We start from the raw sequence: 12,632 nt of genomic DNA on the forward strand, positions 1-12,632 counted from the left end.
GAGCAACTCATGCAAATGTTACCCTTATTCTGCAGGCCCACATTTACATACCGCTCTGTAAGCTCTATGCGGACAAGCAAGAGACATTCCAGCCAAGCAAACTTTACTTGGGCACAGAGGGGGGGGCCATTAAAGAGTGTGACCTGGGGACATTTGGAGGGCCTGGTTCTTGGCCTTTGGATGTTAGATTCCCCATCCCTACCTTCGAGGAAGGGACGCGGGTGGCGCTGTGGGTTAAACCACAGAGCCTAGGATTTGCCGATCAGAAGGACGACGGTTCGAATCCCCATGACGGGGTGAGCTCCCATTGCTCAGTCCCTGCTCCTGCCAATCTAGCAGTTCGAAAGCACGTCAAAGTGCAAGTAGATAAATAGGTACCACTCCGGCGGGAAGGTAAACGGCATTTCCGTGAGCTGCTCTGGTTCGCCAGAAGCAGCTTAGTCCTACTGGCCACATGACCCAGAAGCTGTACGCCGGCTCCCTCAGCCAATAAAGCGAGATGAGCGCTGCAACCCCAAAGTCGGTCACGACCTGGACCTAATGGTCAGGGGTCCCTTTACCTTTACCTTCGAGGAAAGGCTGTAGCTAAGTGGTGGAGCTTGGTGGCGCTGGCTGGGGCTGATGGGAGTTCTACTTCCAAACATCTGGAGGAAAGCAGATTTGGGCAAAACTGCTTTTCAATCTCCAGGTGAGCTTGTCTCCTGCCTGAAACTCTGGACAGCAGCTTCCAGTCAGTATGCAGAGACCACACGGAGCCAGATCAACTCCGAGAGCAAGCCATTGGAATTCGGGGAAAGGCACCCGAGGGGTGGGCGGTGGGCGCGGCTTCCCCAGCTTGAGCGGCGTCGGCGAGGAGCCGATGCTTATTCTAGTAGCCGGAGCGCGCCCTGCGAGGGAGTCTCTGGTTCCTTCGAAGCGCCGCGCAGGAGGCGCCCGGAGACTTCCTCTGCCGGATCTCCTCCGCACAGCAGCCCAGCGGGGGCGGGACGGGAGGTTAGGGACGCTTCCTCGACGGGAAGGAACCTGGAGAGAGAGAAAGAGAGAGAGAGAGAAGGTGGGGCGATGGCTTCGCCGACCAGGCGACGCAGCAGCGGGAGCAGCAGCCGCATTTGCCTGCCTGGCGCCTGAAGGGCTCGCAGCTTAGACGGGCGAAGGCGGCGCGGAGAAACATTGCGCTCCCGGGAGGGGAGGGAAAGATGAGCTGAGACGCTGCCCGGAGGAGCTATCCGGGGACGGGACGTTCCCCTGACCACCACCCCCCAGCCTGCAGCCTGGCGGCGACGTTCCTCCGTCCGATGTGCAAAGAGAAGCAGGAGATCATGATACTAACACGTAAGCTTCCGCCGTCTGTTCGCGGGTGAGACGGGACGGGCTCGGGGAGCGCGCAGGAGACGCGCTCCTTTCGGCTTATACTGTCTTCAGAGGGCGCCCTCGGCTTGTCTGCCCAAAGGGGGCGGGCTCACTCCGGATCCCAGAACCTCGACGGCGAGGCCGAAAGCACTCTGCACGCGCTCAGTGGAGGTGCTCCCCTCCGTCTGTTGCTTCGCGTGTTCCAGGGCGGCGAGCTGGGGAACAGGCGGGGAGCTGAAATGAAGGAGGATTAAGACGGAACGATTTTGCTGGCGCGCTTGCCTGAGAAGTAAATTCTCTTGCGGAGGCACCACTTCGAGGGTTGCATAAGCTCCTCGGCTAATGGGGCTTCGGCCGTGCTTCTCTTGCGGAGAGGGCGGGAAATTGACTTCAGAGGTGCATGGAAAGGCAAGCCTTGCTTTGGAGACGGTTGTACAGAGATGCTCGCCTAGGTGCGATTTAAACACACACACATGCACATATTTTGGCTGCGAGCAACTCGCAGTCTCTAGCTTGCGGCAGATTCCCCATCAGCAAAGGAAGATGTTTCTTTTTTGCGATCAGTTGATAAGATCGACGTGGCTCGGCTCCTGCTTTTGTTATGCTGAGGGAGGGGGGGGTCTCGAGCAAGAGGCGAAAGGGCAAGAGAGCGGAGCAAGAGACCCTTATCTTTGCACGTAGGCGAGCTCTTTGCGAGCCGTCGGGGAATCTTCTCCCCCGTCAGAAATGTAGGGCATCTGCCTTTCCCTCCGATCTGGTTTCTTTCATGTTCATCGTTTCCCTCCTGCTCAATCTCCAACTTCCTTGCCTGACATAAAGTGCTTTTGTCTTCCGCATTTCCTCTCAGTAGCGAATTCACATGGTATATAAGGGACTGCTTCATTCCATTCCCATTTTACAACATATTTTCATTCTTCCATGAACTTTCCCTCCCCCAATATTCACTGTAATTTCACTTAATTACCGTCCCAGTTGGAAGACGATTGTCACCAGTGGCACACCAATCTGCTATTGGGGTAATTGTATTCAGTTTCCCAATTTAGCAGCATTAACATGGGATTGAGTCTCACTTAAGTGTATTCAAGGTTGCAGCCGAAGGCTCCTAGGGAAACAGGAAAAGCAGAAAATCCTTGAATTGTTGAAGCCATGTGGCAGCCTTTCCTTGAAATGTGTTTTCAATTAGTTGAGTCGCTGCCCCCCACCCCCCACCCAGCCCTAGTTCCAAGCCAAATGCTGTAAGATGCAATGCCTCACTTCGTGAGCAGCTTGTGTACATAGGTATGCCTTAAAGGGAGCAGCAGATGAAAGGGTTAAGTTGGATGTGTGTTTTGAAGTGGCGAAGAGAAGAGGAAGCTTGAATTCCCTTTTGAAGTTCTTCAATAATTAGTGTGGTGGCTCCTAGGAGCCAGATGCCCTCCCCTTTGAGCCCTGGTGCCCAGGCTCATGATGTCATCGGACAGCCTTTGATCCTTTTTAAGGAGCAACACCCCCTGCCAGTTGTAAACAATGCCTTGTATTTCTAGCACAAACAGAAAACAAATTCTTTTTGTTGTCTGGCTACCTTAGGTACCACCCTCCCTGTCTCTCTTTTTCTCTCTTCACAAAAACTTGCCAATGGCATGCTTGTAGCATCATTGTGAACCAAATGTTTCCATTAAGCTAATGGAGACTGTGCCTAAGTGGCCATAAATTGGGTGTGACACATTTAAGTTAATTCTCTCTAACATGTGGGTATTGCTCCTTTCTTTTTTTAGTAGTAGTCATCCATAGGTTGCTGTTGGCACAGTGGTACCTCGGGTTACATACGCTTCAGGTTACAGACTCTGCTAACCCAGAAATAGTACCTTGGGTTAAGAACTTTGCTTCAGGATGAGAACAGAAATCGTGCTCTGGCAGCACAACGGCAGCGGGAGGCCCCATTAGCTAAAGTGGTGCTTCAGGTTAAGAACAGTTTCAGGTTAAGTACAGACCTCCGGAACAAATTAAGTATTTAACCCGAGGTACCACTGTATTGTCATCCTTGATCTTTGCTTTCAAAATGTACTGAATACTTAAATGTCTCTGGTCAAATGGGTATACGAAAATGAGGGCTGAATTCCTGTGTTGCACTTATTTGGGAATAAGTCTATTGAACATTGTGGGACTTACTTCTGAGCAAGCATGCATAGATCAGCACTGCCTAATTAATAGCATACCAAGAGCAAGAGCTTAGCTCTTTTAGCATCCAGTTTTAAGGCGGTTTGGGATAGGAGCAGTCTTCTACCCAGAGAATGAACAAGAATGAACATCTCCTACTCTCCAATGTGCACATGCCCACAATTCAGCATCTTTCACCTTTGCTGGGTAAGGAGGGCACAACTGAACAGAGGAAACTGAGCCAGACCATTGCTCCATCTCCTCTAGTATTGCTCCCCTGGCTCTCAGTAGATTTCCAAGGTCTTGAGTGGAATCTTTCCCAAGTCCAGATTTCTGAGATTATTCTGGAAATGCTTGGGGTTGCACTTGGCATGTTTATGCAGGCAAAGCATCTACTCTGCAGCAACCTTTCACAACCTGGTGTCCTCCAGATGTTTTTTGGACTACAACTCACATCGTGTCTGACCACTGGCACGGCTGACTGCAGCTTATAGTTGTAGTCCAACAACATCTGTGCAAGGCTGCTCAACAGCTTAGCTTCAGTTGTCCTCCAAACACTTTCTAAGCTATGGGTCCCTGGCATTAATATTATTATCATTATCATTATCATTATCATTTATTAAATTTGTATGCTGCCCTTCATCTGAAGATCACAGGGTGGTTCGCAACAGAAAAATACAAAATAAAAATAAAACAAATCAATAACTCTCTTCCCAGAGATATTGGGCACTTGAACCCATAATCACAAAGATGCAACTCTGCAGAGACTGTATAACAGATACTACAAAGCTATCTGTTTGAGTTTCTAAGATCTGCATTGGCTATCAAAGGTGTGCAACAGAGTTCATGCTTTTTTGGCCTGGGGGAAATGGTGTCTGTTTCCACCCACCCCCTCCCCGTGACTGATTTGCATTAACTTGCCAGCTCAGTAGCTCAGGAAGATGCTGGGCAGACAAGTCCCAAGAAATGCATCCCTCATCATTAGGGAGTGGGATCCAATATGATGGATGCATCTTCACTTCTATTAGCACTCATGATTTGATTACTCAGCTAAAAAGTGCCCATCCCCTCACATATGTACATGAACACAACTCAAAACCTGCTTTTGAATCTCCCTTCCAAATTAGGCTCAGAAGCTGCTTAAAGGGGGGAAAGCTATCACTGATGTCCCCCCCCTCTATTTCTCCTTTGAAAGTCTCTCTCGTCTAATTCTTCAAATGGATGTTTGAACTGGCATAATTTAAAGAACAATTTGGAAAAGGAAAAGGGAGCTGTAGAGAAGTGTGCATGGTAAGTACCCCTCTAAATCCCAGGCTTTGCCTGCTCTCTGCAGTTCACTTCCTCTGGAGCCTGGTGTGACTTGGAGTGCCTTCAGCTTTGCCTGGTTTGCTAGCTATAGCCTGGTGATTGGAGTCCATGTGCTTCTAACCTTGAGGCTGGATTACTACAATTGTCCTCTGCATGGGGCTGCCCTTGGGCCTGGTTTGGCAGCCCCAGCTGGTGCAGAATACAGCAGGCAGACTGCCAATTGGGGAACATGGCCAACGACATGGCTTGTTAAAGCATCTGCACCTATCCACTACTGATCCAAGCTCGAGATATTTGTCTTGATTTGCAAAGCCCTGAACAGCTTAACTGAACCCCTATATCCTAGTTCAGTCACTTGAGATCATCTGCAAGTGTGTCATTGCTAGTCCCCTGAGTTAGCAAGGCTCACTTGACATCAGCACAAAATGGAGCCTTTAGTGTCATCAGCCCCGTCCTGTGGGATGTTCCACCAAGAGAGATTCAGCAGGCAGCCTTGATTTCAACTTTTCAATGCCTGCTGAAAACTTTTCTATATCTCCAGGCTTATACTGGCAGTTAAGAATACATCCTTCCATAGTGGTTAGCTGATGGTCTCTGATTCTAATTTTTATGCGTTTGTACTGGATGTAGATATTATTGTAAACCACTTTAATATTTTTATGATATAGTGGTATACAGTTGACTCCCAACTTATGCAGCAGTTGCATTCCGGGGATAGTGCATAAAGCCAAAATCTTGCACAGTCAACACACACTCTCCCTGCATCTCCAAATTCTCTCCCAAGGCAACTGCTGTGACTGGTGGAATTGCTAGCTTCCCCCCACACACACACACACCCAGGATGCCTGCCCCACATTTTGTTGCTAAGTTTTTCAGCCAAGCACAGGAAGCTGAATTTGCACAAGTTAAGCGCACATAATTTGTGAGTCGACTGTAGAAATGATTTTATAAATAAAATAACTGTTGGACTGTAATGGCCAGCATCTTGGGACTGTTGCAATGCTGGCTCAGATGGATGGGATTGTAGCCCAAACCAGGTTGTAATAGGCTGCTCTAAAGCAGGGGTAAACATCATGGCCAGAGCTCAGGGATGATGCCCACTGTAATCCAACATCTGGAGCTCTCCAGGTGTTGCTGCCCCACAGTAAATAAATAGAAGTGTCCTGAAACATTCAGGTTGTGTCGATTATAATGGAACCAGACTGCGGTGGCCCCAGGCAGACCAAAGAGGTCCCGAGATAAATGACCTTGTCCGGCTAACATTCTGCTTCCTGCTCCCCGAAGATGAAATTTCAGCCAATCAAGCAGAATGTTTTGCCTGTGAGCAGCATGCCCCAGGTTTTGACTTACGCCTTATCTAGCAATACGAGCGGGTTTGCTTTCCTTTTTCTCCCCCCAAGCGCAGATTTTGTGGTTTTTGAGGTATTGTAACTTTATCACGGTCATCAGTTAAAAGAATTATTTTCTGTCTTGAGCAACTGGGAGCTGCTGGGTGTCTCAGCTGGATCAAGGAATTCCCAACAGTGCGGATATTGTGTCTCTGGTTACACTTGCAATGCAATTTGTAATGAACGAGAAATAAGGTATTAGCCAAGCAGATTGAGTGCTTTTTCTTAAAGTGTCACCAGAGCTTGATTAGGTCAGCATCTCTCTGGCCAGTAAGCCACCAATAGGCTTCATGTTGCCTCTTGTTTTCATTTGCTGAGCTTGGTATATACTACGTTACCTTTCTGTTTGGAGCAGATGGTGGGAATATCTTTGAACCCCCGTCTGAACCTTTTTCAAACAGCAGAAAGTTCAGTGGCTGATTGTCAGCCCTGGAAATAAGATCACAAAGGTTAACTGCCCCAATGTGCCTATGCTGGTCCTTTCTGGCCTAATAGTTTGGGTTGGGGCAAGAACCAGGGGGTCCTTAGTTGCCGCAGAAGACTAGGAGACACGCCTATTGATTGCATGGAATATATTGTCCCTTTCAAATGCTAAAAGATTTTCCTAAAGTTATTGCTGGTGGCTATGGTCTTTTGTTCCAGGCTTTTACTTGAAATGTACATGATGGAAGGTATATGGATTGGTGCTGCTTTGGGCCTGAGTATTTAATAGCTCAGAGCACTTGGCTCTCTTGTGTCAGTTGCTTTTGACAGACCTATTCAGTGTTACAAGATTCAGGCAAACCTATATTATCAAAACCAGTTTGAAGCCCATATTGTGATATTGGTTTCATTGTTTTTGACCTGGCAGTATATCGTGGTTCATGGTGTGTGTTAGGGCTGGGCAATATATCATCAAAAACTGGTTCCAAGCCCATATCATGGTACTGGTTTTGTAATTTTTGATCTAGCAATATATTGCGAATCATGGTGTGTGTGTGTGTGTGTGTGTGTGTGTGCGCGTGCGCGCGCGTGCACTATGCAAAATCACAATGTGGGAAACCCATGAAGCCAGCCAATGCCTCTACGTAGCTCCATCCTTATTTCAGACATTGTGATATATCCATATATCATGAGTTCATTAAATCCCTTGTTAAAAACAGGTCAGACAATACTGGCTAGATGGAAATGGTTGGACTGATTCTGTTTAAAGATGTTTCATGTGTTCCTGCATCAGTTTGTACGTATGATGCTCATCCTTCACACACAAAGGAGTGTCATATTCAATGTGCATGGGTTGTTTTTTAAGTGCCACGCAACATAGGATCTTTTGAGCCTCATCGGCTCTAGTGTGAAGCAGTATGGCAGACTGTAGCTCTGAGATGGGAAAGCTCTCTGGATACTGCCGTGCTACGATTCCTACTTTCCCTGACCATTGGTCATGCTATCTGTAGCTGAATCAAGAACAACAATATCCAGGTGGCCACAGGTTCCCCCTCCCTGTTGTACCTGGATTTATTGCGGGAGGGGGGCAACAGAAATTGAACCATGTAGACTTCTGCCCAGGACTTCAGCAGGAGACAACTGCAGTTTGTCGCCTGTTCAGGGGGATGGGAAGAATGAAGGCTTGTGTCAAACAGGATGGTCCCATATTGTAAACAAAAGTTTCTCATACTTCACTAGCAACAGGAAGAAGGAAATGAGGCTATGCGGCAGAACTGACAGGCTCCAGACAATACCAGACCCACCCCAGCATTTGAGCTCCATTGCCAAAAGACCTAAAGACACAAAAATAACTTCAGATGTTTCCGCTTCCTTTTTATGCTTATTACAGACGTATAACCAAATCCAAGGCAATGTGTCTTGCACACAGTCTTCCCTATAAAATGACATTGTTGTGAGGAACGATAAGAGGTCCAGAGCTATTAGGACAAGGGCTCTGCTGCTTCCCTTGTGCACCCAAAACATAGCTAGCAGATAGTGAGAGATCCAGAAATTCTTTCCTTGCACAGAAGTATGCAAAGCCAAGAACATGCATTTCTTAAAGTGCCAATCAAGCCTCAGTAAAAGCCTCAAGGTTTCTTTTTAAGAGGATTCATCAGGGTACTGGACTTGGCCCCAGAAGTAAGAGGCTTAGATTCCTGGTGGACTTTTTTGGGTAGCATTGGAGCCAAGATTTCTTTTGGCCTCTTGTTTCTTCTCTGTGTGAAATGGAATTCAAAGGGGCCTTGTTCGTTTCTTCCTTGTGTAGGTTGTCTGCTGCAATGGAACACGGTCGGCTCTAAACTTTTCTAGAAGCTAGCCCAAGACATTTCGTGTTGGCTGCACTACATGGTGGTAACACACCACCACCCTCTGAAATTGCAAGGGAGACCTTGAGCACACCTCAGAAATTGTGTGCAGCTTGCATCAACATCCTTATAAACAATGGCATTCCTAAACAAGTGTTTTTATGCCATTCTGCCAGCCTCTTTCATCTGTATGCTTAATTTTTTAAAAAGATATTACCTTAGCTAGAGCTTTCATAGTTTTCTGAACATTTTAAAGCTTAGAATCCATGTATTGACCATGAGTATTGAGGCAGCTAACTCCCAATGAGATAAGCCATTCCAGTCATGTTTCTTACCTTATCCCTGTGCAACAAGGGTCAGGGTGGCTTTTAAATAATTCTGAGTGGTGAAGGATGTCAAGATGTCTTGTTTGCTTTTGATTCTATGGCTGATAAATATCAAGGAATGTGAAGGCTGATGTTTTTCCTACAGCGAGACCGTGAATTAGCCGCATGGGTTATGCTATTTAGGCCAAGGCTACAAATACAACTCTTGATATGTTCTTTAGTCCAGCAAATACCATCTTTCCAATAATAATGTGCTTGGAATAAGGGGTGGCTGTCTTCGGTAGGGTTTTCGCTTTAAATAAAAGACGGATAAGTTAATGAATATACCCTATAATAGCATAGATTCATGGGAATCCATTCTATTCATCACCCTGTACAAGAGAATTCTGTTGCCACCCCCTATACAGTCTTGCATTCCAGTCCTTGGGGGTTCCACAGCCACAGCACACTAGATCCTCAGATTCCTTGTCTTTTAGGCATGGCTGTTTGTATTTTTTTTTTTAAAAAAAAAGAATGGATATTCTGTGCCAAAGCAGTTCAAATTCTGCATCAAGAAAACTGAATTCTGCAACCTGCATAAAGTATGCAAATACTGTGGTGTTTCCTACTGCATAATTTATTTATGGTTTTCCTCTTAATGGGAATGTGCAAATCCCAACACATGGCACTGAGGCTTTGATCAAGCCCTAGAAATCTTACTCTCCGCCCCAACTGCCTCTGGAGAGTCTTCTGCCGGCATCAGACATGCATTTTGAAGTATATATTTGCAGCTGTAAAGACTTCAACGTTCTCACTGAGCTGAATTCCATGTGATCATTATTCCAGGATTGGTCCGATAACATTGTTCTGACTGATACAGAGCAACAAGGTGAGGCACATGGTGCCCTAGACCCAGTGTTAGAAACTCAAATAAGTAAGCTAGGTGTCAAACGGCTCCTCAGACCAGGGTTACATTTGCTAAAACAGAATGTCTAGTCGCCGTTTGGGGTTAGACTGCTCGAAAATCGTATGTGACTTTTTGGTTCCTGAAATTCGTTCTGATTGTGCAGATAAAATATGAGGCATAGAATTCTAAAGGATGTGTTGTTAGTGTGTGAAAACAGGCAACATCTAAGGATCACCAGGCATGCATCTCCAGATGGTGGAGACATCAGGCGCCATCCTGGCATCCAGGTATCTTCACTTGGTTGCAAGTGGCTGATAGCCAAGTGCAAAATGTGCTTGGTGCCTGGCGTATTTCGAATGCTGCCATTCCCCTGCCAAGTCAAGGCACATAGTATCCTAGGCCAGTCAGGGGGTTTTGCTTGGGGGTTTTGGGCAGCTGAAGCAGATAATCGCAGAAGCACCTCTCCCCTTCCCTGGCAAGAAAAAGGCAAGAAAAATATATCCTGCCTAAAAGTACAGTGGTACCTCAGGTTACATAGGCTTCAGGTTACATACGCTTCAGGTTACAGACTCCGCTAACCCAGAAATAGTGCTTCAGGTTAAGAACTTTGCTTCAGGATGAGAACAGAAATTGTGCTCCGGCAGTGCAGCAGCAGCGGGAGGCCCCATTAGCTAAAGTGGTGCTTCAGGTTAAGAACAGTTTCAGGTTAAGAACGGACCTCCGGAACGAATTAAGTACTTAACCTGAGGTACCACTGTAGTGCCAATCCTGCACCAGTTTGAGCACCTTATGTCTATTTATGCGTGCTCTTAGCTTTCAGGAGCTGTCCAGATTCCCTGGAATCATTGCTTCTGACATGCACATGAGTTTAAAAGCTATGAAGCTACCCTTGTACCCCTGAGAAAGTTAGGGGAGAAGTACCTCAGCACAGAAAGTATCTGTGCCGGAATTGGGTGTATGAATTGTACCATAACATTAGGCCTCTGATGTACTGGGAAACATGTCAATGTGATGTGGAGAACAGGCTCTTACCCGAGCTTTCTTCCCTCTCACATTGCCTTGCCGGCTTATCCAGCTGACTGAGAGGCCAACAGCTTGCGATATATCTCAGATCATCAGTGCATCTACTTGAAAGCCTTCTTGATTCCAGTGAAAAGTAGGCCTGCGGCTATGATCATGATGGCCGCTCTGCTTTTGCTCTTGTAATAAATAAATGCAGTGTTTGATTCTTTGGGACTCGACCAAATACCATTCTCACTGAAGGGTCATGAGTTTGTCTATGAAGCTTGCCCACTGTCGCCTTCTCTCAGGCTTCCCCTGGCGTTGCTTGTTGAAGCTCAGCTGGCAGAACAAGATCCTGCTTGGCTTATGGTTAATCTCTGTGTATTTGTGGATGCTGTGAGCTGGAGCACTTGGAGAAGGAAATGGCTGTTCCTCCTAACTTGTATTTTCTTGTCATAAGTACAGAGCACTAGAGTCAGGGGCAAAACTAGGCTTTATCTCACCTGGGTCAAAAGACCCAGTTTGGCACCTCCTTCACGCTCTTTTGTGTGTACACACACACACAGGCTGGGAACCTGGGCCTCTCTGGAGGCTTCACCCAGGGCAAAAAAAACCAGCTAGCCCCCCCCCCCCCATAGCTACAACGCTGACTAGAATATTCTTCATCAGGCAAGGAAGAGAGGCTGTAGAAATAAGGCCATCTGTACCCTTTAATCATAATATGAGATAAAGTATGCATTTAACAAGAATTCACCATTGTAAAGTTGTTGTTGTTGTTTATATACCACCCTATACCCGGGGGTCTCAGGGCAGTTCAAAGAATAAAATCAAGATATAAAACTGCAAAATACCTAATAAAAATAAAAACAACAACCCAATAGGCCACCCCCCCCCAAAAAAACCCCACATTTTATAAGGGCATAGGATGTAAATCAGATCAAGCAAAGGCCTGGTTAAAAAGGAACGTTTTTGCCTGGCATCTAAAGGTGTACAATGAAGGCGCCAGGTAAACTTCCCTGGGGAGAGCATTCTACAGACGGGGAGCCACTGCAGAGAAGGCCCGTTCTCGTGTTGCCACCCTCCGGACCGCTCAAGGAGGAGACACACGAAGGAGGGCCTCAGAAGATGATCTCAGGGTCTGGGTAGGTTCATGTGGAAAGAGCCGGTCCTTGAGGTATTGCAGTCCTGAGTCATTTAAGGCTTTATAGGTCAACACCAGCATTTTGAATTGGGCCCGGAAACTAACTAACTGGTAGCCAGTGCAGTCGGACCAAGATCGGTGTAATATGCTCAAACCGTCTTGCTCTGGTGAGCAACCTGGCTGCTGAATTCTGCACCCGCTGAAGTTTCCGAACCATCTTCAGAGGCAGCCCTATGTATAATGCATTGCAGTAATCTAACCTTGAGGTTACCAGAGCACAACATCGCCATGGACCCACCTGGGAAAACCTCACCAGGGTTTTTTTAAATCTAGGCTATCCTTCAGGGTAGGACCATTAACAAAGTTATAATTCAGTGTATGGTAGGGCTGGTGAGGAACCTCCACTTGGTGATCACCTGTACCTGCAAAGCGTTCAGCACAAGATGCAACAATCAGCTGATTGTCAGGTCCTGTCATGTGACCAAGTGAAGATGCCCGGGCGTCAGGGATTGCTCCTGATGTATCCACCATCTGGAGGTGAATGCCTGAGGATCCTTGGATCTTGACCATTTTCACACACTAGCACTAGTGAAAAATCTTCTCAAAGCCCACTTGCTTAATTGTCATCAAATGTATTATCTTCACCCTAAACAAGATGCAGTTTTTATTTTATCAAGCCTTATTTCCAGTCCTTTTTAGGAGGAAAGTTCTTTGTGTGTGTCCTGCATGCAGGAAGTACAAATAGCAGAAGTTCCTCACATCATGTGTTAAGTTGAGCTGTCCTGTTTTGTTTGTTTCTTACTGGGCTTTTAGAAGATTTTTCAC

At 46.7% G+C, this 12,632-nt stretch overlaps 1 protein-coding gene across 7 annotated transcripts in view; it reads left to right on the top strand.

The window, feature by feature from the left end:
* Window positions 1–12,632, top strand: part of DLC1 (DLC1 Rho GTPase activating protein) — a 254,741-nt gene that overhangs the window by 202,499 nt on the left and 39,610 nt on the right. The window contains exon 1 of one of the 7 annotated variants that reach the window (XM_081019792.1): window positions 884–1,332. The exons of the other annotated variants lie outside the window; for them this stretch is intronic. Within the exon in view, the coding sequence (XP_080875918.1) occupies window positions 1,296–1,332 (37 nt within the window). The 5' untranslated portion in view covers window positions 884–1,295. Of the gene's footprint in view, window positions 1–883; window positions 1,333–12,632 lie in introns of those variants that run through there. 7 annotated transcript variants of the gene reach the window in all.

This window comes from Podarcis pityusensis (genome assembly GCF_964106645.2).
Source record: "Podarcis pityusensis genome assembly, chromosome: 9".
Lineage (NCBI taxonomy): Eukaryota > Metazoa > Chordata > Lepidosauria > Squamata > Lacertidae > Podarcis > Podarcis pityusensis.